This window comes from Lissotriton vulgaris, chromosome 2_1 (assembly GCF_964263255.1).
Source record: "Lissotriton vulgaris chromosome 2_1, aLisVul1.2, whole genome shotgun sequence".
Taxonomy (NCBI): Eukaryota; Metazoa; Chordata; class Amphibia; order Caudata; family Salamandridae; genus Lissotriton; species Lissotriton vulgaris.
Window position 1 is genome coordinate 1,642,438,898 of NC_141687.1, and position 27,894 is coordinate 1,642,466,791.

The window sequence follows — 27,894 nt, forward strand, 5'->3', positions numbered from 1 at the left end:
CTCTGGTTGCCGTGGGAGCAAGGTCGTAATAGACTCCAAAGTGGACGGACTTCAGGAGCATTACCTAGAGAAACAATGATGCCTTTGCACCTTCTCGGGGACCGAGAAAGGCAGGACGGGGCTCGGTCTTCTTGTGCTTCTTTTGGACTTCCCTAAGGACTTGGAGCATGAAGAAGACTGGTTGCAGGACCTACTTTTAGACCTTAATGGATCCCGGCACAGGGTCTTGCGGTGCTTTGCCATGTAGAGCTTAGCTGCCCAATCTCGAATAGCTTTTGGGTGCATCAAGGCACAATCCCTGCAGGCCTTAGAATCGTGATCAGGCCTCAGGCACCATAGGCAAACTACATGCGGATCAGTCACAGACATTTGTTTTCAACTATCTCCACAGGGGTTAAGCCCTGTAGACTTGGAAGGTGACAGAATTTCCTTGCACAGTGCAATTTAGTAAAACTGGTGTCTCGATGGGACGTTGTTACTCATTTATCTAGTACTGCTAAGAAGCAATTGTAAATCCCCATATTGCTTGTTTTAGCCATGTGTTCATTGTTCGGGGTATTCCAGGATTCAATAAAAAAAAACAAGGGTAATTCATTTCTCAGAAATCAATATCACTGTTAGTTCACTTTCTTTTTGCTATTTGCAAAGAGGCATATGATTGAATGTGCCTTTTGACATATATGCCCCGATATACAGGTCTACAACAAGTAAAATAGATATATATTGACTTGGGTGTTTAGGTCACTTACAGCCTAGGTTACTTAAAAATGTCGAAGGGGAGGTGCGTGGCCAACCGCAGAGGAAGATGGCCACACACTAACGCGACATAACCCATCCGGCAAACCCAAAATCCGATCACTGATCCGGTACAAAGGGAGCAGAAAATACCTGTAACGCCGCCTGGAATCACCCGGCAGTCTGAGCCCAGTCGGAAGAATCAAGCGAATGGGAGCTGAGATCCGCCCGAGGCACCTGTGAGAAGGACCAGCAGCGACGAGTGCGGAGTGGAGGAGGGGCACCCACGAGACCCGCAGCCGTCTAGAGAAGAAGCAGAGATAGAGTAAGGAGCGCAGTGGGGGAAGGGATGGGGGGTGGGGTGGGCAGCGGTCATATACACCACCCGCTGCCAGTAACAGACAACGCAGCCCCACGTGAGTGGCTGCATAGCGACGCCGGGCGGCTGTGACCTCATCGAGCAGCTGAGGAACAGCGTGAGGGAGGGCAGGCAATGCATTCCCTCAACGGGCGCTGCCTGGCCCCGAACAAAAGGCAAGACCTCACAGACGACCACACCAGCAGCGCTGAAAACAGACTGCCCCAGGCGGTAGCCAGGAGCACTAATCTTCCAAGGCCTGAGAAAGAAGGGCCCTACGGGGGGCATTCGGGCCGTGGTCAAAAGCAGAGCGCTTACATTAATGGTAGTATTTACAACAAGGGGTGGTGAGGGACAGAGTCTCTGAATTAAACAGAATACTCTCACCCAGTCAAGAGATCAGGGCTAGATCCAACACCGTTTTTTAGCTCACTGCACCATCCCAGTTTCAGAACCTGGCTGTATGCAAATTAGTCTGTTCCTGTCCCAGTGCATGATGGGAACAGGGCAAACCAAACTACAAAAGCCAATTCTTACACTGGGAAGGAAACAAGCTACCGGGGACCGGTTTCTGGCATTTCAGCCGTCTTCGGCCCGGCTTGCTTGAATCCTGATGGTGCAATGAGCAAGGGACTCACATCTGAGTATACCCTTCCACGCTTAGGGTGGACAAAAATATTTACAACAAGGGGTGGTGAGGGACAGAGTCTCTGAATTAAACAGAATACTCTCACCCAGTCAAGAGATCAGGGCTAGATCCAACACCGTTTTTTAGCTCAGCCAGGGACAGACTGATTTGCATATAGCCAGGTTCTGAGCTGGGATGGTGCAGTGAGATAAATAACGGTGATGGATCAAGCCCTGATCTTTGGACTGGGTAAGAGTGGTCTGCTTAATTCAGACACTCTGTTCATCACCACCCCCTTTTCTGAATACATTAATGGTAGGGCACAAGAGGGAGTTGAGGGCCCGTAAAGAGAAACTAGAGTGGGAGATCCAGGTGGATGAAGTGAAGGTATCAAACTCAGATGATGATTCTCTACAAAAGGGGGTGGTGATGGACGGAGCATCTGAACCAATCAAACACTCACACCCAGATCAGTTGACTGGGGGTGGGTGCTTGTATTGTCAATGCTCCGTCCATCATTTCCTTTGGCTTTTCTTTGTTCGCCATAAGTTGGAAGGGTATGCTCAGACGTGAGTCCCTTGCTCACTTTGCCACTGGATTAAAGCAAGCCGGGCTGAAGACAGCTGAAATGCCAGAAACCGGTCCTCGGTAGCTTGTTTCCGGTCCAGGGAAGGCATGGCTTGGCAGTTCGGGCTGGACTGTTCCCATGAGGCACAGGGTCAGACTGATTTGCATATGGCATGTCTGAACTGGGGTGGCAGAGTGGGCTAAAGAACGGTGATGGATTAAACCCAGATCAGTTGACTGGGGTTGAGTGCTTGTATTGTCAACGCTCCGTCCATCATTTCCTTTGATTTTTCTTTGTTCGCCATAAGTTGGCAGGGTATGCTCAGACGTGAGTCCCTTGCTCACTTTGAGACTGGATTCAAGCAAGCCGGGCTGAAGACGGCTGAAATGCCAGAAACCGGTCCTCTGTAGCTTGTTTCCGGTCCAGGGAAGGCATGGCTTGGCAGTTCGGGCTGGACTGTTCCCATGAGGCACAGGGTCAGACTGATTTGCATATGGCCATGTCTGAACTGGGGTGGCAGAGTGGGCTAAAGAACGGTGATGGATTAAACCCAGATCAGTTGACTGGGGGTGAGTGCTTGTATTGTCAACGCTCCGTCCATCATTTCCTTTGGTTTTTCAAATGATGATTCTGCCAGACATGCCCTCAATACGAAAAGACTGGACTATATGCAGCCAGTAACGGAGACAGCAAGGTCCAAGCAAAAGAGCATACAACAAAGTGTACTAGCTGGGTGACAAAACAGGTAGACTACTGGCCTGGCTGGAAAAGCGAGACTGGGCCCAGAGATGGGTCCCCCTCCTAATGGGGGAAAAGGGAGTAGAGTTGAGAGACCCACAGGAGATAGTAGAGGCCTTTGCCATCTACATTACCCAAATATATACTCCCGCTACCACCACAAACGCCATGTACTCCAGAGATTTGCCTGCTACCATCCCAATCGCCTCCGTAACCCCAGAAGAACCGAGAATCCCTTGAGGGGGACCTCACAGAAGAGAAGTAAGTAGTAGTCCTGCGGGAATAAAATCAAGAAAAGCTAAGAGCCCAATGGAATCCCACCTGAAGTGCTCAAGTTAACGGCCTCTAAGGTAACACCCTCCCTCCGAGCCATGTATTTACAAAGTTTCCAAAAAGGCTCCCTCCCAGATGACCTACGACTAGCATCAATCATAGTGATTCATAAACACGGTAAGCCGGTGTAGGAATGCAGTTCCTACCAGCCCATATGGCTTCTAAATGCATAAATAAAAATCCTAGCCAAAGCCCTGGCCAACCGACTGATTCCCATTATCAACAAAATTGTGCACCCGGATCATCCCTTCACGAAGGGATGAAAGAGGTAGCCGAATGGATGAAGAACAGCTGCCTGAAACTGAACTCGGACAAGACGGAAGTCCTCATCCTGGGATCCTCACCCGCCGCTTGGGACGACTCCTGGTGGCCCCCCGCCCTAGGCTGCGCACCCAAACCAACAGACCACGCACGCAACCTGGGCTTCATCCTGGACTCCTCCCTCTCTATGACCAGACAAGTCAACGCCGTCTCCTCGTCGTGCTTCAACATCCTGCGCAGCTACGTAAGATCTTCCGGTGGATCCCCACCGAGACCAGGAAGACGGTCACCCAGGCCCTCTTCACCAGCCGTCTGGACTACGGCAACTCCCCAGGGCTCGACAAATCCGAAAAATGGTACTAGTCCTGCTGGTCTAGTACCATGGAAAATCCCCTCGACCTGACTGCAACCCACTTGACCTCCGTCTCTGAAAACGGAGCAAAAGTGACAAGTTAACAAGATTTAAAGGCATCTTTATTGCTCATTCCCTTAATGAGCAATAAAAATGCCTTTAAATCATGTTATCTTGTCACTTTTGCTCTGTTTTCAAAGACAGAGGACAAAAGTTAGTTTGACTTCCTACTCGCCAGAAAGGGCGAGTAGGACCTAAAAATAGCTCGTCCTCATCCATTCTCCCTCGCAAATGCGAGCGGGCGAGTGGATTTGTCGAGCCCTGCTCCCTCTACGCCGGAACCACCGCCAAACTCCAGAAGAGACTCCAGCGGATCCAGAACGCCTCAGCACGACTCATCCTGGACATCCCCCGTCGCAGCCACATCTCCGGACACCTGAGAGACCTGCACTGGCTCCCGGTCAACAAGAGAATCACCTTCCTTCTCCTCACCCACGCACACAAAGCCCTACACAACCAAGGCCCAGGATACCTCAACAGCCGCCTCAACTTCTACGCTCCCAAACGCCAGCTTCGATCGACCAGCCACGCCCTCGCCGCCGTCCCCCGCATCCGAAGAGCCACCACAGGGGGACAGTCCTTCTCCTACCTCGCCGCCAAGACATGGAACTCCCTCCCCACCCACCTCCGTCTGACCCAGGACCACCTCGCCTTCAGGAAGCAACTCAAGACCTGGCTGTTCGAGCAGTAGCGGACCCCCCTCCCCCAGCGCCTTGAGACCCTCTGGGTGAGTAGAGCGCTATATAAATGCGATGATTGATTGATTGATTGATTGAATCGGGCTTCATGCCCGGACAAAGTACTGCTCTCAACCTCCGCCGGCTACACAGGGGTGCTGGGAAGGGCAGGAACAGTCCAAAAAGACGTGGCCCTACTTTCCCTCGACGCTAGGATGGCATTCAATACGATCGACTGGCCTTATGTATTTGCTGTCCTGGAGCATATGGGCTTCAGCCCGATATACATAAAGTGGATACAATTACTACATGCTGACCCGACAGTGCATACAGTTGTCAATCAACACACAACACTACGATTCCATCTGGGCAGAGGTACCAGACAGGGATCCCTCCCTTCACCTCTTATATTTGCCTTGATGCTAGAGCCACTGGAGACATAGGTGAGGGGGGACCCTCTGATCAGATGGTTGAAATGGTCATGACAACAAGAAGACAACATTTCTTTATACGCAGATGACATACTACGGTATGTTGTGGCCCCAATTACCTCAATCCATAGGATCCATCATATATTTTCTATTTTTGGTAAACACTCTGGATACACCATAAACTGAACAAAATCCACATTGTACATGCTCCACGGCCAGGTGCTGTGCACACCGATGGACTGCACAGTCACAGTGGCGACTGAAGGATTCAGATACCTGGGAATCTACATTACATCTGATCCACTTTTTTTTTGCGATAACAGCAATCTTCGGGGCCTGCTAATGCGACTGCAAAACGACGTCCGACACTGGCGAGCCCTCCCTCTGACACTACTTGGCAGAGCGGACCTGTTGAAAATGCTGGCACTGCCTGCTTCCTATACATGCTACAAAACACATCTTTCAAAGTCTCGGACACATACTTCACCAGTGTGGAGAATGCAGTGCAGACCTTACTGTGGGAGGGGAAGAGCCCCTGTATTGCAACACATTAATTGACACGAGGGTGGTATGATGGGGGGGGATCTCCCTGCCCGACCTTAAGCTATATTACTGGGCATCTCAAATAGCTGTAATCAACCAATGGGTCTACGGCCCACAGCTTGAAGCACAAGTTACTACTTGAGTAACAATATATCTGTAAGAGACATTAGTTAGTGATAGATTCCTTAGCTTAGAATATCCCCAGGCGTCAGACTGGATCCGGAATTTTTTTGCGTAGCAGTACCCATGCACGTCGGTAGGCGTCGTCCGCGGCTACGCCTCCATCGTCGGCGCAGTGATGACGTCGTCAGAGTACTTAGACGCCACCTCCGCGAGCTAATGTCAGTTCTTATCCACAGCTTTTCCGTGCCAGAAACGCAGAGCCATAATAAAAACCAACACTGGTGCCATGAAACTAGGCAGTAGTGTATTGCGAACGTGTGCAGAGAGGCCCACGTAGCTGCCTGACAAATGTCCTGCAAGGGGACTCCTCGGCCCAGGGCAGTAGTAGTCGCCGTGGCCCGAGTGGAGTGGACCCTCAGCCCAACAGGAGGTTTCGTCTTAGCCAAGGAGTAACACGCTTGGATACACAACATGATCCACCGAGAGATGGTCCGCTTGTGCACCGCCCGTCCTTTCTTAGCGCCCACGTAACCAACAAAGAGTTGGTCATCCACTCGGAACTGGCGTGTGCGATCCAGATAGTAAGAGAGCGCACGTTTTGGGTCCAGACGGTGGAGCCTCTCTTCCTCTTTCGAGGGATGCGGAGGCGGAAAGAAGGTGGGCAAGGTGATGCACTGCCCGATGTGGAAGGCTGTGACTACCTTGGGCAGGAAAGAGGGTTTTGTACGCAACACAACCTTGTCCGGATGGACAGAAAGAAAAGGAGGTTTAGAGGAAAGAGCCTGGAGCTCACTCACTCTTCTGGCAGAGGTGATGGCAACCAGGAAAGCAGTCTTAAATGTAAGAAGACGTAGAGGACAGTTATGAAGCGGCTCAAAGGGAGCGCACATCAAGTAAGTTAGAACCAGGTTCAAGTCCCACTGGGGCATCACGAAAGGAACAGGAGGGAACATATGAGTGATGCCCTTTAAGAATCTGTTTACAATGGGGGGCTTGAACAAAGAAGGCTGATCAGGAAGAATAAAGAAGGCTGAAAGGGCTGATAGGTAGCCCTTGATAGTGTCCAGAGCAGAGCCCTGCTGGGCAAGAGAAAAAAGGAAGAGGAGAACCTCAGAATGCGGGGCATTGAGAGGATCCACAGCCTTTGCTGTGCACCATGCCACAAATCTGTTCCACCTGCAGGCGTATACCGACTTTGTGGAGGGACGCCTGTCTGTCAGAATGACATTACAGACTTCAGGATGCAAGTCAAATGGCCTCAACTGTCGCCGCTCAATCTCCAAGCATGGAGGTGGAGACTGGACAGGTTCGGGTGGAGGAGAGTCCCCTGATGCTGCGACAGAAGGTCCTCCTGAAGAGGCAGACTAATCGGGGGATCGACTGACATACTGAGTAGCTCGGGATACCAGTACCTTCGCGCCTAGTCCGGAGCCACAAGGATGACTTGGGCCCGGTCGCGCTTGATTTTTTTCAGTACTCTGGGCAGAAGTGGTACAGGCGGAAAGGCGTACAACAGACTGCAACTCCACTTGCGACAAAAAGCGTTCCCGAGCGAGTGCCACCTTTGAAATTCCAACGCGCAGAACTGATGACATTGCGCATTCTCTTCGGTGGCGAATAGATCTAACCAAGGCTCTCCCCACTGCAGAAAAAGGCCTTGCGACACGTCCGAGTTCAGACGCCATTCGTGTCCATCATGCGCCTTCGGCTGAGCTCGTCCGCCCTGGCGTTCAGAGAACCTGCCAGGTGTTGAACCACCAGGGTCACGCCCTGATGTGCCAGCCACTGCCAGAGGCGCAGAGCCTCCTGGCAGAGGGTCCACAACCCCACCCCGCCCTGTTTGTTGCAGTACCACATGGCAGTGGTGTTGTCCGTGAACACCTGCACTACACTCCCTCGGGCAGAGGGGAGGAATGCCTTCAGTGCTAGACGAATAGCCCGCAGCTCCAGAAGGTTGATATGGAGCTGGGACTCCGCCGGAGACCAGAGGCCTCTGATCTCCGCCTCTCCCATGTGGCCTCCCCAGCCCTGGAGGGACGCGTCAGTCACAACTACGTGCTCCGGCTGGGGAAGGGAGATGGATCTGCCGCTGACCCAATCGCAGTCCGTGAGCCACCACTGCAGTTGTCTCGCAGTGCCCTCCGAGATCATGACTTGGTCAGACAGGTTGCCCTGATGCTGGGCCCAATGAAACTTCAGGTGCCACTGCAGAGCCCGCATCCGCCACCTGGCGTGATGCACCAGAAGGATGCAGGAGGCCATCAGCCCCAGAAGCCGCAGCGTCAACCTGACCGAGACCCGGGATAAAGGCTGAAAGAGTGGAATCAGAGCCTGAATATCCCGGATTCGATTCGCCGAGTCTGGGACGGCGCCCGGGGCGACAACCTTGGGGCCGCCGCCGGTGAGGTCGACCGGCGGCGACCCGGACCGGACCCGGATTCAGTGGGGCCCTGCGGCGTTGGGACCGAAGTCGCCGACGGCACCGGGGCAGGAGCCGGGGCCTAAGCACCCGGCCCGTGTGGAGACCCATTCGGGGTCGCTTGGCCCGAAGGCGCAGTGGAACCCGACGGAGGAGTGAGCGACCTCATGGCCGAGAGGAAGGCCTCGATCTTCACCGGCGTCGCGTGCTGCCTAGGGACAGGTGGGTATGGAGCAGTGTAGCCCGAACCCCCGGCCGTGTGGCGCGAGCGTCAGGGGGGAGTCAGAAGAGCGATGGTGCCTCTTCGACTTCTTGTGCTTCTTACCTGAGGACTTCGAGCCCGAAGACCGATGATGACTCCCGGAACTGGGGCGGACTGCCGAAGCTCGAGTGGCTTATGGGACCGCTCCCGTCTAGCTTTAGACGTCAGGGCCCGGCAGTCGGAGCAGGACTTGTCGTCGTGGTCCGGGCCTAGACGGTGCAGGCACCGGCGATGGGGGTCGGTAACCCACATCCGTCGGCGCTGGGCTTGTACCTGGGCATCCCTACCGGCACCTTCGGAGTCGAAAGACTTCGAAAAGAGATCAAAAAGGATCGTAAAAAGTTAGTCAAAAATTGACTAGGGTACAACTTTTTCTGGATCTGCGCTTGATGGCGCGGAAAAAAGAAGAACGGACGTCAGTGGGCGGAGGCGGCATCTAAGTACTCCGACGACGTCATCACGGCGCCCATGACGCACATGGGTACTGCTACGCAAAAAATTTCCGGATCCAGTCTGACGCCTGGGGATATTCTAAGGTAAGAAATCTATCACTAATGTGTCTCTTTCAGATCCAGCCTATATGATGGACAAATGGTTAATGAGCCCGGGCAGTCACAAAAGAGCAATCTACACAAACCCTAACTCACGGGTCCCACGGCCCAGACTGTGGCAATTTGGCATCAGGCAACTAAGATATTGAGCCGGCATAAGAAAACACAAGCAAACTCCTTGTGGGAATCACAGCAATTGGGCACAATGAGCGACTGCCCCGGGTTCGACAGGTGGGACACAACTGGTATCTCTACAGTCTGTGAACTGTGGAAGAGTGTCAGGGTGGTCACATTTAATGGGTTGCAAGCGGAATACCAGTTGTAAAACTCAGAGGCCTTTAAGTGCCTACAAATAAGTCATGCCATAAAGTCTGCTGTTCCTAGTGGAGAGGTTTTAACTGAGGCATCCCTACTGGAGGACAGGTCACTTTCGGAACACATGACCCGTAAGTCAATATCCATCACCTACCGGAAATTAATAAACAACAGCCCAGACCCACTTATACGCCTCAGACAGCATTGGGAGACAGACATAGGGAGTTAAGAAAATGAGGAATGGACAGAAGCAATATCTTCCCCACAAGAAGTAGCTATTCCAAAGAGGCTGAGACTAATTCAACTCAAATCTTGCATAGGGCATATCTTTCCGAGGGGACCCTGGTCAAGATGAAAAAGAGGACAGACTCGGAATGCCTCAGGTTCTGTACTCAAGAAGGTACGTTCTTCCATACACTTTGAGAGTGCCTCGTGATTCAACCTTACTGGGATGCAATCTTAACTGAACTAAAAGAAGTTTGTGAGAAAGAAATCATCAACTCCCCACGACTCTGCCTGCTTAATATATGGGTGAACGGAGACCTGACCTGTACCGAGCAAACCTGGGTGTCCCTGAGGCTGGCCGTAGCTAAAAGAAACATCGCCCAAAAATGAGGAGTAAGTGATGAACCATCGATTGGAGACTGGGCAAAGGACATGGATAGATCCATGATCGCAGAAAAAGAGTTCTGCAAGACTAGAGGCTGACCAAAGAAGTTGGATCAAAATTGGGCTAAATGTAATGCCTCTCCGGGTGGACTCCGTATCTCCCCTACAGAGGAACTGAGAAGAGGGAGGGACGGGGCCGATCATGGACAATTGTGAAACATGTAACTGCATGTATGAGCTTATACCAGGACCTAGAGAGACACTAATTGTTATGTGTATCGTCAACATAACCTGTGACTTGTCTTCAAACGTGTTGAAATGCTGAGAATCTTTAAAATAAAGAGTTCCAAAAAAAAAATGTTGAAGGGACAGGTGAATTTTTAAGATGGGGCAATAAGGGAGTCCAAAGGGAGGACAAGACGGCGAGCTTGTGTTAGGTGCTGTTTGTTGCATGATAGTTCCTCAGTGAATACACATTGAAGAGCACAATGCGTGATTAGAAGGGCACAGATGTGTTATTATTTTGATCAAGAGTGATTAGAATGAATTTCCCTCGTACATTTCCAAAATATGAAAAACCATGCCAGCAACAATCAGAAATGTGTTCCCACACACCTCAAAGACCATCAAGAATATATATATCTAAGTTTCAAGCTGCCACAATTTGCCAATGAGGGCTACTTTTTAGTTGTATGTCCCATTCTGTTCTTGGGCCCGAACCTTGCAGCGTTATCCAACCTTGCCATGCTATCCTACATATACTAAAATGTAAGACATGAATGGAAAAGCCAGGCAGGCAAAAGCTTTGTAAAGTGGAAAAAGGAACAGTGCTTCTTTGAGGAGCCAGAAGTTTCCATATCTCATTATACCTTCTGCTGGTGGCTGCAACAGAGATTGTTATTTTCTTCAGCTTATGCAATAAGGATCCGTGAGACATGGCAGTGTGGCCTTGCTCGCATCACAAACTATTAAAGATACAGTGAGGTTTTCAGCTTTCTGATGATAACTATTTATTCTGCCATGGATCTTTGGGGGATTTCTATTTCAGGTCCAACAGCTTGTGTTCCACCACAACAAAAAACGGAAAGTCCAAGAGATAGGCGCATTTCAGTGGCTGGATTTTAACTGGGGGACAAACTGCCTTAACACTTACATAACTCCAACAGTCTCCTGGCATTCAAGAAAACCCTTCTATTCTATTTTTTGGCAACCAGTTAAGTCTTATGCATCTCTCGACAGCGCCTAGAAGCAATTCAGTTATGCAGCATGCTCTACAGAAAATGTATGCACAGATAAAAATCTGCGAGATACCAAAAGTTCTTCTTTTTGATGTCTAATTATTCCTGGATGCTTGGCATTATTAACCTTCCTTTGGCAGTGATATAACATATTTCCAGACCAATCAAGGCTGCAAAGATGATCATCTTCTGTGTCTGGACAGTGGATTATAGAGAATGGATGGTCAGGTGAACATAAAAAGATTGTGTGATCAGACAATGGCACAGAGTTAATAAAGGTAATGTTGCTGTAAATTATCTCAAGATATTACAATAAAATGTGATGAAGCAGGAATTCAATGTAAGTAAAATTAATAAGACTGCAGAAAAGAAAGTTACTGCGGCCTAGTACACTTTCTTCAGGTATGGCAAAGCTAGACACCTATCAACACCTGGCAAATCAGGAACTGAAGTACAATGGATGGTAATATGAGGAAGGCATGTTGTGCTTGATGCAAGTTGGATGGATGGCTGTTTTAGTCCTCTCAAAAACCTAAAGCAACAACATTTTTTTACAACAGTTTCTGGCTTCCTCAGATAGCAAATACAGATCCCAACAAAGCAGGGGAAAAAGAGGAACATCATGACACAGGGAAGCTGTGAAAGGCCGACATATATGAAATTAACTATTGACCTCAATGCTATGAGTCATAACTGCAGAATTAAGTGATGATGTATAATTTGGAAGTTTCTTCACACTAAGCACATACACATAAAACAAAGTAGTACCACAAGCAATCAACCGTTTGCAATGTGCTATGTTAAACCAGAATCTTGTTGAAGGGTTTTGGTAAGTGAACAGTCAGTGGCATATTTAACCAATACTTTCAACTGTGCCATTCCCTTAAGATTATGTAAAGAGAGTTAAATGGCTCACCAACGTCAAATGACTAGGGTTTAAACAAAAGTACCTGCAGCCTTTCCAGACTTGATTCCCACAACATGCCAAAGTAAGGTCAAGCTGAACCACAACAACTTACCCCATCAACTCCTGCTTGAACCTGGCCATTAGCGTTCAGTGTTCGGAAGGGCGAGTGTGTGGAGAGACGCTTATCCCATTCACTGGGCCTCGGTGCTGGCACAGACTCCATAAAGCTTTTCTTGAGCTCACTTATGCTGGCATGGTGCTTCATGATCTCCTCTTGTGTTTTATCCAAATCCTGAGATTGAACAACAAAACAGTAAACACAAAACAGACTTAAGAAGGACTTGCATTATTTGTGATAAAGCATGGAACTCAGAAGGGTGGTGTCAAATACCAAAAACTGTGCCAGATAAACTGGATCACCTGGTGATGGTTAAGAGTCTTTTACTTATCACACCTGAACCTGAACAAATGCCATTGTTGAAATCCAGAAGCTTGCAAACTGGTCTTCTTTCAAAAGTTGAGTGTTGACAGCCAAAAAACACCTATCCCCACAAATCTTTATGTACTAAAATGTATCATCTCCTCCTGTGACAATCAAGACCCAGTATAAGGCTGAGCGTATCTTGAAAACAAACCTCCATATTCAGAAAACCAAAGTCTTCACAAACCGTGGTCACTGTGTGGGAGTAAAATACATATCAGTCCTCTGGAGCATAAAACAAAAGTGAAATCTCCGAATATCCTCCAAAATAAGGCAACAATATGAGACTGTGGTATTGGATGTTCTTGGGAAGGACACTGAAAGAAATTACCAACAATACAGAACACAGAGTAAACCAAAACAGTTAAAGACACAAGGTTGATGTGCAGCTCTAGGGTCCTCTGTTTGCTAGGAATGTGTAGCTCTCACATTTCCAGTCTAAACAGTAAAAGTATTGGGACAGGGGAGGTCATCAGTGACAGAGCTTACTGAAACCATCCAATAAAAGCTCATATCAATCACATGTGCACATACGCTCAAGCCCAGTTAAGGCTGAGGGATTGATTTCAGCTGGGTGACATTGAACAAAGACACAAAGTAGGCCAAGAAGAGTCTAGCAAATGGAAATGGCTTGTTCATGCATCTGTTAGCAAGTTTGTTTGCCTCGTACTATAGGCCTAGAAAGCAGATTTCTTTATCAATAGTAGTACTATGTCGCATCATACAGCAAGTTACTGAATGTACACTCCTATGTTTCCCTACAACAAGGTATTCTCTTGCTGGCGTTTTGTTGGTATCAAGCCAAAGATGTCTCTTGACAAGGATCTGTGTTAAGTAAACCATGAACTTAATCAACCCATTTTGTTTTCGAATGGCATGTGCAGATTAACACCTTGGCTGCTAGAGGTTTTCCCCCCGGTGCTGAGCTATGAGTAAATCCCATTGTACATGACGGGCTCAGCTCGTCATCAGCACAGCTCAACCGTGCCTCATGACGAGCTGAGCTCGTCATGAGCAGCGAAGGGGTTAAAGAGGTGCCATTCGAGCCACTATTCAAGCTGTTTTAGGTCTTACTGAGTGCAGCTAGATTGAGTACGTACCATCCACAGATCTGAATCAAGCAGATTCTTGATTTGTTTCTGATTACTCAAATGCACATTCTGGAAGACGACGGCCCCAACAATGCTTTCAAACACTGCACATTTGACACTTCTGAGTGCTTCTCAGGGTCATTTAATCGTAGACTGCAACTGCAACATTTCAAATGTAATCGTTATTTTGTATCATGCTATGTTTAGCTTCACTTAGCCTAGAATTCAGTATTTGTAATCCGCTATTCTTTTTCATGCTTGGCTTTCTGCTTTGTGTTTTTTATTATGATGCAGCAGAGGCTGTTCTTTCAGAACTATGCTTGTGTGAACTAGTTCTACTCTATCTGATTTTTTTGTTTATTCCCTCTTCATCCATGCTAGTTTTAACCTTGAGGTCCACATGATAAAACGTTCTTAATCCTCAGTATCAATCAGTCTTGCTAGCAACTAGAAGCTAAGTTTTCTTATATTTGTGAATGTCATACAATGTGAAGGGAAACTTGCATAAAGCATTTACAAACAGAAATGCGGTACTCCGCCTTATAGTTCAGTAAATGCAAAAAGACAGTTTGTGACCACGATTGCAGATAGCCATGAAGGTCGTCTTAGGGTACAACACCTAGGAATTTAGATGATGGAGTTCGAGAAGGGTGTATGAATGGTAATTAGTTTTCATGGGGAGGAGCTAAGGTGTCTCCAAATGGAGGTTCAAGAGGAGGAGGGATAGCAATGGCATTTACTCTCGTGTTAGGCAGGGAAAGGGGAGCACTGCCCAAATATCCATTAGTTGACCAAGATGAAGAACTTAGAGTTCTTTTGTTAATCAACAGCCAGCTGATGTAATGTCCATATCAAGAGATGTGGCGTAAGACTGGTTTGCTCAATATTGTACACAGCTATTATTTTAGTGAATAGGAACATTTTAAGCTTAACCGTATTATTCTATTTATGTCAGATTAAGTAAAATTGAAACAGTATCCAGAAAAATAATTTGGTGACCATCAGATCCTACTTTCTTCAATATTTAGCTACTGTTGGAAATGCCCCTGTCTGCAGGCCAAACCCAAAAGGTTTTGCCTTTACCCATCGATTTTCTGAACCCGTTTCTGTTGGTTCTCAGGACTCTGCACACTTTATCACTGCAAACCAGTGATAAAGTGCTTGTGCTGTTTCCCTAAAACATGGTAACATTGTCTTCCACCAAATTGGCATATTTATTTACTAGTAAATCTCTAGTGAAGTGGTACTAACATATACCTAGCGCCTGCAAATTAAATGCTACTAGAGGGCCTGCACCATTTATTGTGCCACCCACTTAAGTAGCCTTTTAAAACATGTCTCAGGCCTGCCATTGCAGTCGGTGTGTGCAGTATTAAACTACCATTTCGACCTGACAAAATAAACCTTCTGCGAGGCTTAAACCTTCCTTTTTAATACATATAGGTCACCCCTAATGTTGGCCCTAAACCTCCCAAAGGGCAGGGTGAAGTGTATGTAAAAAGTTGGACATTAACTTTTACATGTCCCGATAGTTAAAAACTCTTACATTTGTTTTTCACTACTACAAGGCGAGCCTCTCCCATAGGATAACAATGGGTTACCTTATTACATTTAATACGTGACAACTTTCAATTGGGGCAGCTAGGAATGTTGAGTTTTATGTATAAACAATTGTAATTTAAATCCCTCTTTAGTGGCAAAGGTGGATGTTAATTCACAGTGCTGAAAATGCCACTTTTAGAAAGTTTACATTTTCTTGTCCCAACCACTTGGTGCCTACGCCTGTATCCTGGGTCAAAGAGGCAAGACTGTAATAGAAAGGACCCTTCAGAAAATATCCACTGCAGATAGATCAGTGTCAGCTGTGGCAAATGGAAAACGGACTTTACAATGCAGCTTTAAGCACAAGTGATGTTTCCACGCAAGCTTAACAACGCTTGGCTGAACCACGCATATGCCTTAACCGCGCATATGTGTGGTTAAGGCAGTCGGCGTTCTAGCTGTGCAAGAGGTTCAGAGAGGAACAGGAAGGGATGCAGCAGGAAGGACGGGCCAGGAATTGGCTGGGGCCTGGAAAGGTGGGGGCTGGTTTTAGGGAAGGGGGCTGGGGTCAGTAGTTTTTAGGGGGCGAGTAATTAGGGCGCCGGGCAGGGGGCAGCCTTCAGGCCTGAGGCCAGTTGGGCTGGGGGGCGGTGGTATTAGGGGGTGGGGGGCAGTTTTAGGGCTCAGGGAGGGGACTGGGATCATAGTAGTTTTTAGGGGGCTGAGTTTTAGGGCTCAGGGCAGGGGACAGGAAAGGGGCAGTTTTCAGCCCCAAGGAGCAATTGAGCTGGGGCCAGGGAGTAGGTGGGGTTAGGTTTTACAGGTGGGGCTAGTTTTAGGACTCAGGGAGGGGGCTGGAGTTGGAGTAGGTTTTAGGGTGCTTAGTTTTAGGGCCCATGGCAGGGGACAGAAATGGGGTAATATTCAGGACTAGGGGGCAGTTGAACTGGGGGCGGGTGGGGTAGGTTTTAGAGGATGCGTGCTGGTTTTAGGGCTCAGGGAAGGAGGCTGGGGTCAGCCTAGTTTTTTGGGGATAGAGAGTCGCGTTTTAAGGCTTAGAATAGACGGTCGGGTAGTTTATAGGGCTGGGGCGAGTAGAATAGGTCGCTGGAGGGCCAAACTGTAGGGCTCTGGGCAGGAGTGTGATTTTAACTATACATGTCCCTTTACCAATCATGTCCTTAACACGAAATTACGTGGTAAAGGCATACGTGGTAAAGACTGCGTGGTTCAGGCATGCGTTGTTTCATCACACAACCGAGGCACATGCCTGATAAACGCTAAATGGAAAACAAAGAACAAAAGACTTAAGGTAAACAAAGGGAAAAACCGAGTATATGGCTCAGATAATAATTTAGTGACCACAATCGCCAATAAACTCATCTGTTGGCACAAAAAAACTATTCATAGGAGATCAGTGAATTTGATGCTGTTTATGCAGAACAAGGAAGGCCTTGGAAATAGGTCCACACACATTTATGGCTGTTGATGGGTCTCACACACTAGGTGATGTTTCCAAAAGTTGTGAACATGATGGAGCTTGATAACTGTGTACAATGTAGAAGGAAAGATGTTGTCCCAGTTTGAGGTCAGCTTTAAGAGGGGGCCTACTGCCCAGGCTCTTAAAACATTACACACCACAATGAAACAACATTCTTAATAATTTCTTTGTGGTAGCAACATATTACACTTGCTTTAGTAGCGATGGAAATCCTCTAAAAAATAACCTGTGTGTTATCAGCATACCTCTTTAAGAAGAAACCAAAAGAGAAGACCTAACTGGGGAGTGGGTGATGCAGCGGTTGGACTAAAGTGGTGTTGTTTATTAACCTAGGTGTACATTGCAAGCAAGCTTACTTAAGGTGGACATATATAGATGGGAACATAGCGAAATACTTCAAATGGCCTGAAACAAAAGACAGAACCCAGTTCTCAACTGACCTGAATTAAATGACCAATATAGAGTGGCGTGCTTGAACAGTAGTGGCAATCCAACAAACTTAATCTGCACATCACCTACGTAAATTTAAGCTATTAACTCACATGAGGAGAGCTAATTGGTGAGTGGGTGATGCAGAAGGTGTAAAAAAACATGTAAGGCTGATGAACTTTGGCATGACACATGTTGCCAATACTGAGAAAATGTAGTAGAGATAGGCAGCTGGGGACCACTCTGTACAGGTTATCAATGAGAACAGGACAAACTCAGAAAACACTACAAGCCTGATGCCTGCTTAAAAATGACCTAATAATGTGTTATTCAACAAAAGTATTCAAATTTGTGTGGGGCTACACTAATATTTAACACAATAGATCTGAAAACAACAGATCTAGAGGAATTTTGATGACAAATTGGTGTAGTGGTGGACCACAATATCTGCAGGGCTTATTCAATAGCTAGAAAAGAAAATAGAACAAGATTGCAGTAAAAGAGTTTCAAAGCAAGCTAAAATAAATTGTTTGCAATGCTGCCTTGTATTGAGCTTGTCGATGTATGTTCAAAACAATGTCTTAGTTGAATAGTCTGACAAAGGAACTCCAAATTCAACACATACTTTTGAAGTGGATTACATACCAGGATAAGACCAAAAAGAATGCACTTTCATTTAAAATGACATGTATCAGAATGGCATGACAGAAAAAGACAAATGTACAGTATAACACATTAATAAAAAGTTCCCTTTGTGAGATTTTTGGTAGACTCTAGAGACTGAATACCGAGTACTAAGGCTGTTCCAGAGACATCTCAGGCGGTTGTATACTATGAATCTATGATTAATATGGCCCCTTTCCACTTTTCTGCTCCAAGACCATTCGGCATGTATTCAGGGGAAAACAAGTAGCCCTGCCTTTTTTCCTGTGTGCTATTTTCCATTTAACAAAGTAACAGAGATTTTGCTCTGTGCCACATTGATCACTGGATCAACCAGATCTCATAACCACAAGAAAAAGCGAATTTTACTGCATATGTCTTTATCAGTGAAATCCATTAATGAGCTTTACAATACTGCCACCCAAGTATAAAAACCTTTTCATTTTGCTATTATTGATCATTCACGAATATTCCTATATGTAATAGCAGTGCTTGCTTCACGGATTGTAACATTAGTAACTGGTGACAATTTATTTAATTTGATTTCTGCATCCCTATCTCTCAGAATAGGTGTGGTTTCAGCTAAATAAAATCTATATAAAAGTACACAACTGGATTTTGCTGTTTTATTAGGAAAAAGCCACACAGACTGCAAGGCTGATATTAGTGATTGTACATACACTAAGTTGGTAGTGTGCAAGTTACGGGATTGAAAAGCATATAAAATTCTTAAAAACATCTCTAAGGGGGGCTGGTCCGACCCGGCCTATAGGCTTGAGCTAAGTGAATTGTGTCTGGCCAAAGTCCAAACTATGCTGTATGGGGATCCTATTGCGTCCCGACCGCGGGAGGTTATGCGCTCTGCGCTGTTGGCCTGGCGTGCTGCGCTGCGACACACTAAGTGGACACAAAAACTGATCCAGTGCACGCCCCTCTGGCAACGGACCTGGCTCAGAGAGGTTTGTAGGCTACGGGGATTCTGAACCTAGGATCTTATAGGGATCTCACAGTGTGTGGGCAGGCAACCTCTGTGTTCCCTCAAGGACCTCCATACCTGCATCAATCACAATTTTAAAGATACCTACAACTGAGCCATGCTCTCCATGCACACCTCACAGTAGCCACGCGGCTCCCTGACCACAGCCCACCTGAGGCACAGATTATGCTGGGAGACCTAGGGAAGGGTGTTATTTCCTGCATTTATCGAACATTGGTCAATAACACCCCGACCTCGCTAGATCGGATCCACACTCAATGGGTGGAATGGGTGGGTGCACCGGAGGAGGAAGACTAGTGTGATGCTCTTATGGCCCCCAGGACGGTTACCGCCTCTGCCAGGCTGCGTATGGTTAAACTATACTATTTACATGCAGCCTACCTGACCCCGGCGCTCCATTGGGCAAGTTTTAGCTGAACCCCGCTTGAACTAGGTGCGGCCATGAGCCAGCTGACTTCTTCCATATGGTATGGGCCTGCCCCCGTCTGACACGGTTCTGGGGGGACATTGAGGAGGAACTCACGAAAAAACTGGGGTTGGAAGTCCCACATGATCCACGTCACACAATTCTCTGCATTACTGAAGGGCTGGATGGGTCCACAAATGAAAAGGAAAATGCTACTTACCAGTATGCATTTGTTCTTGGCATGTAGAGTTGCAGAGTCTCACACTGTGCATTAGATCGTCACCTGGTGTAGGGCTAGGATGATTGCATGTTGTCGTCATGGAAGAAGTCTTTGTAGTCACGAGATAGGTGACTCATCCCTTGGACGATAGTGCGCATGGGCATCAACTCCATCCTTAGATTGTTTTTCGCCATGATGGGAAATGATGGACTTAGTAGAAATAGAAAAAGGGATGTCCATGTGTGTGTACCTAATTAAGAGAGAACTGGAACAGATACAGGCCTCGGGGAGGCGGGTGGGCGTGTGAGACTCTGCAGCTCTACATGCCAAGAACAGATGCATACTGGTAAGTAGCATTTTCCGTTCGAGGCATATGAGCTGCAGATCTCACACTGTGCATCGATTGTACAGCAGTCTCTCCCCTTGCGGTGGTCACCTGTATCTGTTGCAGTAGTTTGAAAGAGTTTTGAGGACAGCTTGGCCTACTGCAGCTTGCTGCTTGGCTTGAAAATCAACACAGTAGTGTTTAGTGAAGGTGTGTAGACCATGTTGCTGCCTTGCAGATGTCTTCTAGGGGAATGTTCCCTAAGAAAGCCATGGAGGCTCCTAGTTTGCGTGTGGAGTGCACTCTAGGAGGAACTGTTAATGTACGTTTTGCTTTGTGATACCATATTTGTATACATTTTACAATCCACCTTGCAATTCCAGCGTTAGAGATGGGGTTGCCTTTATGTGGAGGAGAGAAAGCTACAAACAGTTCCTTTGTTTTACGAAAGGATTTGGTCCTATCAATGTAATAGAGAAGAGCTCTTTTTACATCTAGTTGTAGAGCTCTTTCTGCTACAGAGTCTTGGTTTTGAAAAAAACACTGCCAACTCTGATTGATTTAGATGAAAATTAGTAATTACTTTAGGAAGGAATTTGGGATTAGTCCGTAGAACCACCTTGTTACGCTGTAATTGTAAAAATGGTGTAGCGTTCTAATCTAGGACCCTGATCGATACTGTGACCTTATGCCTCTATACGGCTATAATCCCCTTGTACCCCTATATTGGCATAACCGATCAAATGCAATATTCAGAAACTCGTCTCTGGCCTCACACGAACAGAGCCACATTTCAGAATCGCTTCCTCTGCCACTTCCTTTGCAGCTTATTAGTGCAATGACATAGCAGAAGTTACTATCTAAGATTCCTAGATTAACACTCCGAGTTCTTCAACAAGAAAAAAACTCAGCAACCTGGGAAAGCCCCGCTTGCTATGTTTTGATTAGTAATAGAACTCTAATGAGCACTGATAGACGATCACTTCCTAGTGACATCTTTATTGACGTCTTATGTCCAAAAACTTACGTCAAACAAGGCACCTTTCAGGTATAAATATTACCAACGTTGCCTTAAGCAAACGCTGCTGAAGTTGCTGCTGTTATGCTGATGATACCATAGCTGCTATCGCTACTGCTATCGCTGCTAATGAGCGAACAATGGTGTGGTGAACTTAGGAGCTGATCAGCCGTCCCCCTGCAAGAGCCCGGCAGATGCAAGCTGCCCGCGGACGCTGCCCCTCCTCTTCCTCGTCGCGCTGAGAGAGACGCTGTCTTTTCTCCTGCAGAGAAATCCAGCCCCGGCGTTTCCAGCCTACCCTTGCGGGTGACTGGGATATCGAGTCCCTGAAGGAGATACCAGACCTCCATCATTCTATTACAGAGGTATGGTGTTGACTAAACCCTTAGAGAGAATTCTTGAAGCAAACCTTGGGAAAACCAACTTAACTTAAAGCTACTTACTTACTCCGCTCCCAAGTATTAGGCTTAGGTCAGGTACACTGGGGTAGGCGTAGTTAGAAGCATCAGTTGAGTATTTTAGCCTAATGTATATATGAATTTATATATGTTTTATTCATTTTAAACCATTGTATGGCTAAGAAACCATATCAATGCTTTTACAGTATTATTTCGCAATACTCATCTTACTGTACGTACTTTTTATAATAACAAGTCTTGCAATTGTGGCAATTCATTTCTCTTGTACGAGAAGAAAGACTGTTCAATAAATGTTACCCTTTATTAAAAACGCCCGTCTCTCTATTCTCTACATATTGTGAAAGTAAACTGCACAACCACTGACTGAGTAAAATAACTGTCTATTGTTCACACGACTCTAGAGATTGACTCTTATCTGAGGAGCAAAGTTGTCATGTTGCACGGTTGTTTGAAAACTGAATCCCTTCTTGTCTGTACCAAGGAAGCTGATCACTTCCTATTCAGAGAAGAAAGTTTCCAGTGACCTCTGAGCTAGTTGGTAACAAACCCAATTAAGTTTAGCATAGTCAGTGGAGGCCTGGAAGATCCGCACTTCTACGTCGATACTACTGTTTATGTTATTCCAATGCGCAGGGCCTATTGGGAAAATAGGAACTACACTACAATGGTTCTTGTATAGTGAAAGCTTGAATCTCACTAACTCTCCTAAGAGAGGTAATAGCAATAAGGAAAGCTGTTTTCCATGTAAGGAATTGCAGTTCACACTTATGTAAAGGTTTGAAAGGGGGGCCCCATGAGCCTGGTAAGAACAATGTTTAGATTCCACACTGGAGAGGCTGGTAACCCAGGAGGAATGATTCGTTTTAATCCTTCCATAAAAGCTTTGATTGCAGGTACTCTAAATAACGACATATGTTGTCTATTTTGTAGATATGCTGCAATTTCTGCAAGATGTAAACGTATAGATGAATATGCTAGATTACATCTTTGTAAATGGAGAAGGTAACAGATGATATTGTGGATGGAAGCATCTAGAGGATCAATGTGATTATTAGTGCAGTAAATGGCAAATCTCTTCCATTATGCAGCATAGCAAGCTCCAGTAGTAGGTCTTCTGGCTTCTTTAATGATATTCATACAGTCTGGTGGCAGGTTAAGGTAACCAAACTCTAAGACTTCAGGAGCCAGATCGCCAGATTCAGTTGACTTGGATCTGGATGTCTGATGTCTCCATGGTTCTGCGTTAGCATGGATGGTGTCCGACACAGTCTTTGGTGTGGAACTAGAGAGAGTTCTAGCAGCGTGGTGAACCATGGTTGGCGTGCCCATGTGGGAGCTTCTAGGATCAATTTGAGAGATTGTTGTCTCAGCTTGCGTACTAGTGGTATTAGTGGGATTTGCGGAAAAGCGTACGCATATCTGCCTAACCAGATCATCCATATCGCATTGCCCTTGGACAGCGGGTGTGGAAAGCTGGTGGCGAAGGTTGGGCATTTTGCGTTTTCGTATGTGGCAAATAGATCTATGTCTGGATGACCCCACTTGTGAAAGAATGGTAGAAGAACTTGCAGATGTAGTTCCCACTCATGAATCTGTTGTGTCTGTCGACTTAACAGATCTGCTATCTGATTGTGAACTCCTGGAAGGTGCTCTGAAAGCAGATATATCTTTTGTGGAATGGCCCATCTCCAAATGTTCTGTGCGAGCTGGGATAGTTGCAGGGAATGTGTGCCTCCTTCTTTTTGAATATACTACATAGCTGTCATGTTGTCCGTCCAGATCAAGACAGCTTTGCTCTGTACATGTACTTGGAAGGATTTTAGTGCTAGGAATATTGCTAGCAGCTCTAGGTGATTGATGTGAAGCACCTTTTGTTGAGTAGTCCATTTTCCCTGAGTTGCATGGTTGAGCAGATGGGATCCCCATCCTGTGAGGGATGAGTCTATTGTCAGTACTATCTGTGGCACAGGTTCAAGGAACGGCCGCCCTCTGGACAAGTTTTTGGTGTTCCACCACTGCAGAGAGCGATGTGTGCTGCTGTCCACCAACACCAGGTCTGTAAGCTGTCCTTGAGCCCGATTCCACTGATGTGCAAGACATTCCTGCAATGGGCGCATTTGCAGTGTTGCATATGGTACAATAAAAATGCAAGATGCCATCATGCCTATTAGTTGCATGAACACTCTGGCTGGGAGAGAGTGTTGGTTTTGAAACTTTGTGACTAAGGCTTGAATGCTCTGTATCCTGGCTGGACTGGGATAAGCTAGAGCTGTATCGGTGTTTATGGTAGCCCCTAGGTATTGATGTACATGAGAGGGCTGGAGATGTGACTTGGTGTAGTTGATTGTAAACCCCAATTCGTGCAGTGTTTGAATTGTTTGAGATGTGTGTTGGACACACTGATTGAATGACTTGGCTTTTATGAGCCAATCGTCTAAGTATGGGAAGACGTAGATATGTTGTCTTCTGAGATGTGCTGCTACTACTGCTAGGCACTTTGTAATCACTTGGAGTGCAGTTGTGACCCCGAATGAAAGGACTTTGAACTGATAGTGTTGTCCTTCTAGTACAAATCTGAGATACTTCCTGTGAGAAGGATGTATGGGAATGTGGAAGTAGGCGTCCTTGAGGTCTAGTGTGGTTGGGAAATCGCCTTGTTGCAACAATGGGAGCACTTATTATAAAGTGATCATGTGAAAATGATCTGAGTGTATATACAGATTGAGAGGCCTTAGGTCTAGAATTGGTCTTAGAGTTCCGTCCTTTTTGGGTATTAAGAAATAGAGTGAGTAAACCCCTGTTCCTTGATGTTGCAACAGAACTAGCTCTATTGCATCTTTTTGCAGCAATGAGAGAACCTCTTGTTGGAGCAGCGTTAGATGTTCTGTGGACATTGGACACTGTCTAGGTGGTATATGTGGAGGAGTAGCCGTAAGCTCTAGGCAGTAACCATACTGGATAATATGTCTTACCCACATGTCTGTTGTGATGGAATTCCAGACAGGTAGGAACTGTGTTAGTCTGCCCCCTACAGGAGTGGAACCCTGTTAGGGAAGCAGATGGAAGTCACTGTTTTGTGTTGGGAGAGGTTTGATTATTGTTATTTCCTCAACCTCTTCCCTTGTTGTTGTTGCCTCTGTAGCCTCCTCTAAAGTATCCTCTATTGGAGGATGTTTGTGTATTTGTTTTAAAGGAAGCTGAATTGTCTGCTCCAGCTTGTTTGGAGCCTCCTCTGTAGAAGGAGCGACGAAAGGAGCCTCGTGCTTGCTTGGGTGGACTGCAGAGCTCCCATAGACTTCACTGTGCCAGTGTCTTTCTTCATTCTTTCAAGTGCTGTGTCTACCTCTGAACCAAACAATTGTTGTTGGTTGAATGGTTGATTTAAATTGTAGTTTGCACTTCTTGCTTAAATCCTGAAATGCGTAGCCACGCGTGATTTCTAAGGAGGACACTGGTGTTGATTGCTCTGGATGCAGTGCCTGCCACATCAAGTGCGCATTTAATGGAGGCATTTGATATAAGCTTACCCTCTTGTATGAGGTCATTCGCTTGTGCCTTATATTGAGCAGGTAGATGTTGTAAGAGCTTCTCTAACTGATCATAGTGAGCCCTGTCGTATCTTGCGAGGAGGGCCTGTGCGTTAGTGATGCTCCATATATTGCTAGTATGGGCAGCTATTCTTTTCCCTGAAGCATCTATGATCTTTGATTCTTTACCAGGAGGAGGTGCTTCACCTGATGTTTGGGAATTTGCTATTTTCCTAGCATTTGAAACTACTAGGGAGTCTAAGGGTAGCTGTCCTTTAATGTAGGCAGGGTCCCCAGGAGCCGCCCTGTACTTTTTCTCTATCCTTGAGTTTATGATTCTAGCTCGTACAGGATCTTTAACCACTTCTGGTGCATGCTTAGGGACTCCTTTAATCATTGGCAGTATTTGCACAGATTTTTGGGAGTGTTCAAAAGTGTCTAATAAAAAATCTTCCTCTGCCTCATCTGAATGCATGGTGACATTGTGATAGATGGCAGCCCTATTAATTAGGTGTCCAAACCCAATATTGTCTTCAGGAGGAGAAGGTTTAGATGGATATGTATGTGGGTCAGGAATATCTGGTACATCCTGTGGGTTTGGATAATCCCAGTCTGGGGAACCTGTTGGGTAGAGAAAATGGTCATCTGGGTCTCTACCTCCCCCCATGCTATACTCATCATCATCAACATCCTGAGGAGGTGTATGTGGTGGAGAATGAGGAGGAGAATTTTAAGGTGAAATGTTTAAAGGAAGAGGAGGAGAAGGAGATACAGGAGAAGAAGGGTGCATAGGAGATGTGGCAGAGTCCTTCTACTTGACAAGCACTGGAGGTGTAGGTGCTGCATCTGACTTCCTCTTCCTGTGTGGTGTAGTGGAAACATGTCCTGTTTCTGGATCAATGTAGATCCTTTTTTGTAAAGGATCTGGTTGAAAAAGCTCCTCTTCTTGAGGCACAGCCTTCGGCGCCGATTTTTTCGATTCCGATCCGGTTTGTTGCTTGTCTTTAGCCTTAGGAGTTGATGTTGAGTCCTTTGGCGTAGATTTCGGCACTGAAGATATTGTCTTTGGAGCAGACCTGTTTCGTGGACTTGGAAGCAGGCTTTATCTGTTTCGGCATCGAGGGTATCGGCTTTGGAGTGGAAGCTGTTTTCGGGGCATCAGAAACAGGCTTCGTTTTTTTTCGGAGCCCCTTTGTCTCTCGGAGCCGACTGTTTCGGAGTGACTTTTGGAACCGGGACTTCTTTATGTTTCGGTGCTGAGGGAGCAGGTGGTATCGGCACATGCAGTCTGCTCGGTTTGGAGCTACCGGGAGGCTTCATTATTTTCTTCAGAGCCGGGCAGGCGGAGTGTTGACCTTTGCCTTCGATTTTGGTGTTTGGGCTGGGTTAGGGGCAGTGGTACTCACGCGTTGACCCGAAGGTATGGATTCATCTGAGTCATCTGCCTCGGATACGATCTGGAGATCATCAGAATCTTCTGGGACTCTTGGACCTTCGCCGGAGATATCCACTGGTTCCGGAGCTGATCTCTACATATCGCGTCGACAGGCCCTACGATCTAGAATGGACAGGGTACAGATTTCGTGAGGGTCAGTGTGTGGAAATTTTGCTCCACACTCGGGGCATCTTTTGAATGGCGTCCTTTCCATGAGGTGTAGGCCTCACGGCTTGGGTAGGCCCAACGGCCCGCGTCTACGACCGGAATCGAGCTGATGAAGTCGAGTCTATGTTTATCGGTACTGAAAGTTTTTTTGTCGAAGTTTGAAGAAAATTTTTCCGCGTCAAAGTACTTAAAAGTAGATTTCGAACCGGAGCGGAAAAGTTTCATCCGAACCCAGTGGCGGAAAAAAACAATCTAAGGATGGAGTCAATGCCCATGTGCACTATCGTCCAAGGGAGGAGTCACCTATCTCGTGACTACAAAGACTTCTTCCAAGACGACGACAACATGCAATCATCCGAGCCCAACACCAGGTGGCGATCTAATGCACAGTGTGATATCTGCAGCTCATATGCCTCGAACATTTTTCACTACAGCAATGGTAGTGGCTAAGAGGGACATAGCGGCTTCTTGGAAGTGCCCTGATCCCCCAAGCGTTGCGCGCTGGCGGACCGGGGTCGATTGGTGTGTCACACATAAAAAAACATGTATGAGGCACAAGGTTGTCCTGGGATCGAAGGGTTTGGGGGTAGTGGTTGGGGGAATGGTATAGACACGCTGGGAATGTCCAAAGGTGTTAGCATTGTATCCTTCTGGCTTTATAATATGGGTCAATCGAACCGTTGCCTATGCTCCTGTATTCTCTTGGTGTTGTGATGAATGGCTGGTATCTTCTGTCAAACCAATAAAAATGTGTTCATTAAAAAAAAACATTTCTAAGACACACTGTTTCTTTTATTGTGCAAACGAGCAAAATTGTAAAAACAGAAAAGCACTACTTTGATCAAATATATACTATAGCTTAACAAAGGAAGCTAGTATACACTTGTCTTACAGCAATTGCACATTGATACCCAAAAACAATGCATGGATGAAGGCTCACTTTAAAAGCAATGGACCTGTTCTTTGACGATAAAGTGTAAAATATAGGATTGGTAGACATCTTAAACAATGCTGTAGCAAATAAGACAGCACAAGTCATCTAATAAACGGTGCACTTCAAAGTGGTGATTCTTCCTCTGGACCAAAGGCAAGTATTGCGTGTCTTTGTCATATTTCGTAGGAGCCTAACTAAGAACGAATCAAAAAAGTAAATAACTTCAAAACCATCTGAAAACTAAATTTGCCACAACAACAGGAAATAAACAAGCTAATCACACTATACTAGCCCGTAATAATATTGTGGCAGAGATTTAAAGTGCTTTCTCTTTTCTTCGCTGTTTGGCAGCATATTAGGTGATCTTTCTTTTCATTACCTGCTTTTATGCTGGTCTTTGTGTCTTTCCAGATGTCAGTTGTATTCGTTGTGGGGATGTCATACTGCTACCTAGCTAAAATATGGTTTGTTAATATGCACTTTGGTGCATTTCTTTCCAAGTCAGGAAGGCCGAATAGAGGGTGGTGGGAAAGAACATCTCTAGTGGTCCTCCCACTATCTGAGGTACGGTGGAAGTGGCCCAGGCCAAATAACAATAGGTACAGTACTAGGTCAAAGATGTAGATGGTG

General features: G+C 46.5%; 1 protein-coding gene across 12 annotated transcripts in view; it reads right to left on the minus strand.

Moving 5' to 3' along the window:
• The window catches only part of LOC147732987 (protein 4.1-like), a 586,946-nt gene that overhangs the window by 219,621 nt on the left and 339,431 nt on the right, over nucleotides 1–27,894 (minus strand). For all 12 annotated transcript variants that reach the window (XM_086957538.1, XM_086957536.1, XM_086957532.1 and 9 more), the window contains one exon: nucleotides 12,221–12,400. In XM_086957538.1, the coding sequence (XP_086813664.1) occupies nucleotides 12,221–12,400 (180 nt within the window). The remainder of the gene's footprint in view (nucleotides 1–12,220; nucleotides 12,401–27,894) is intronic.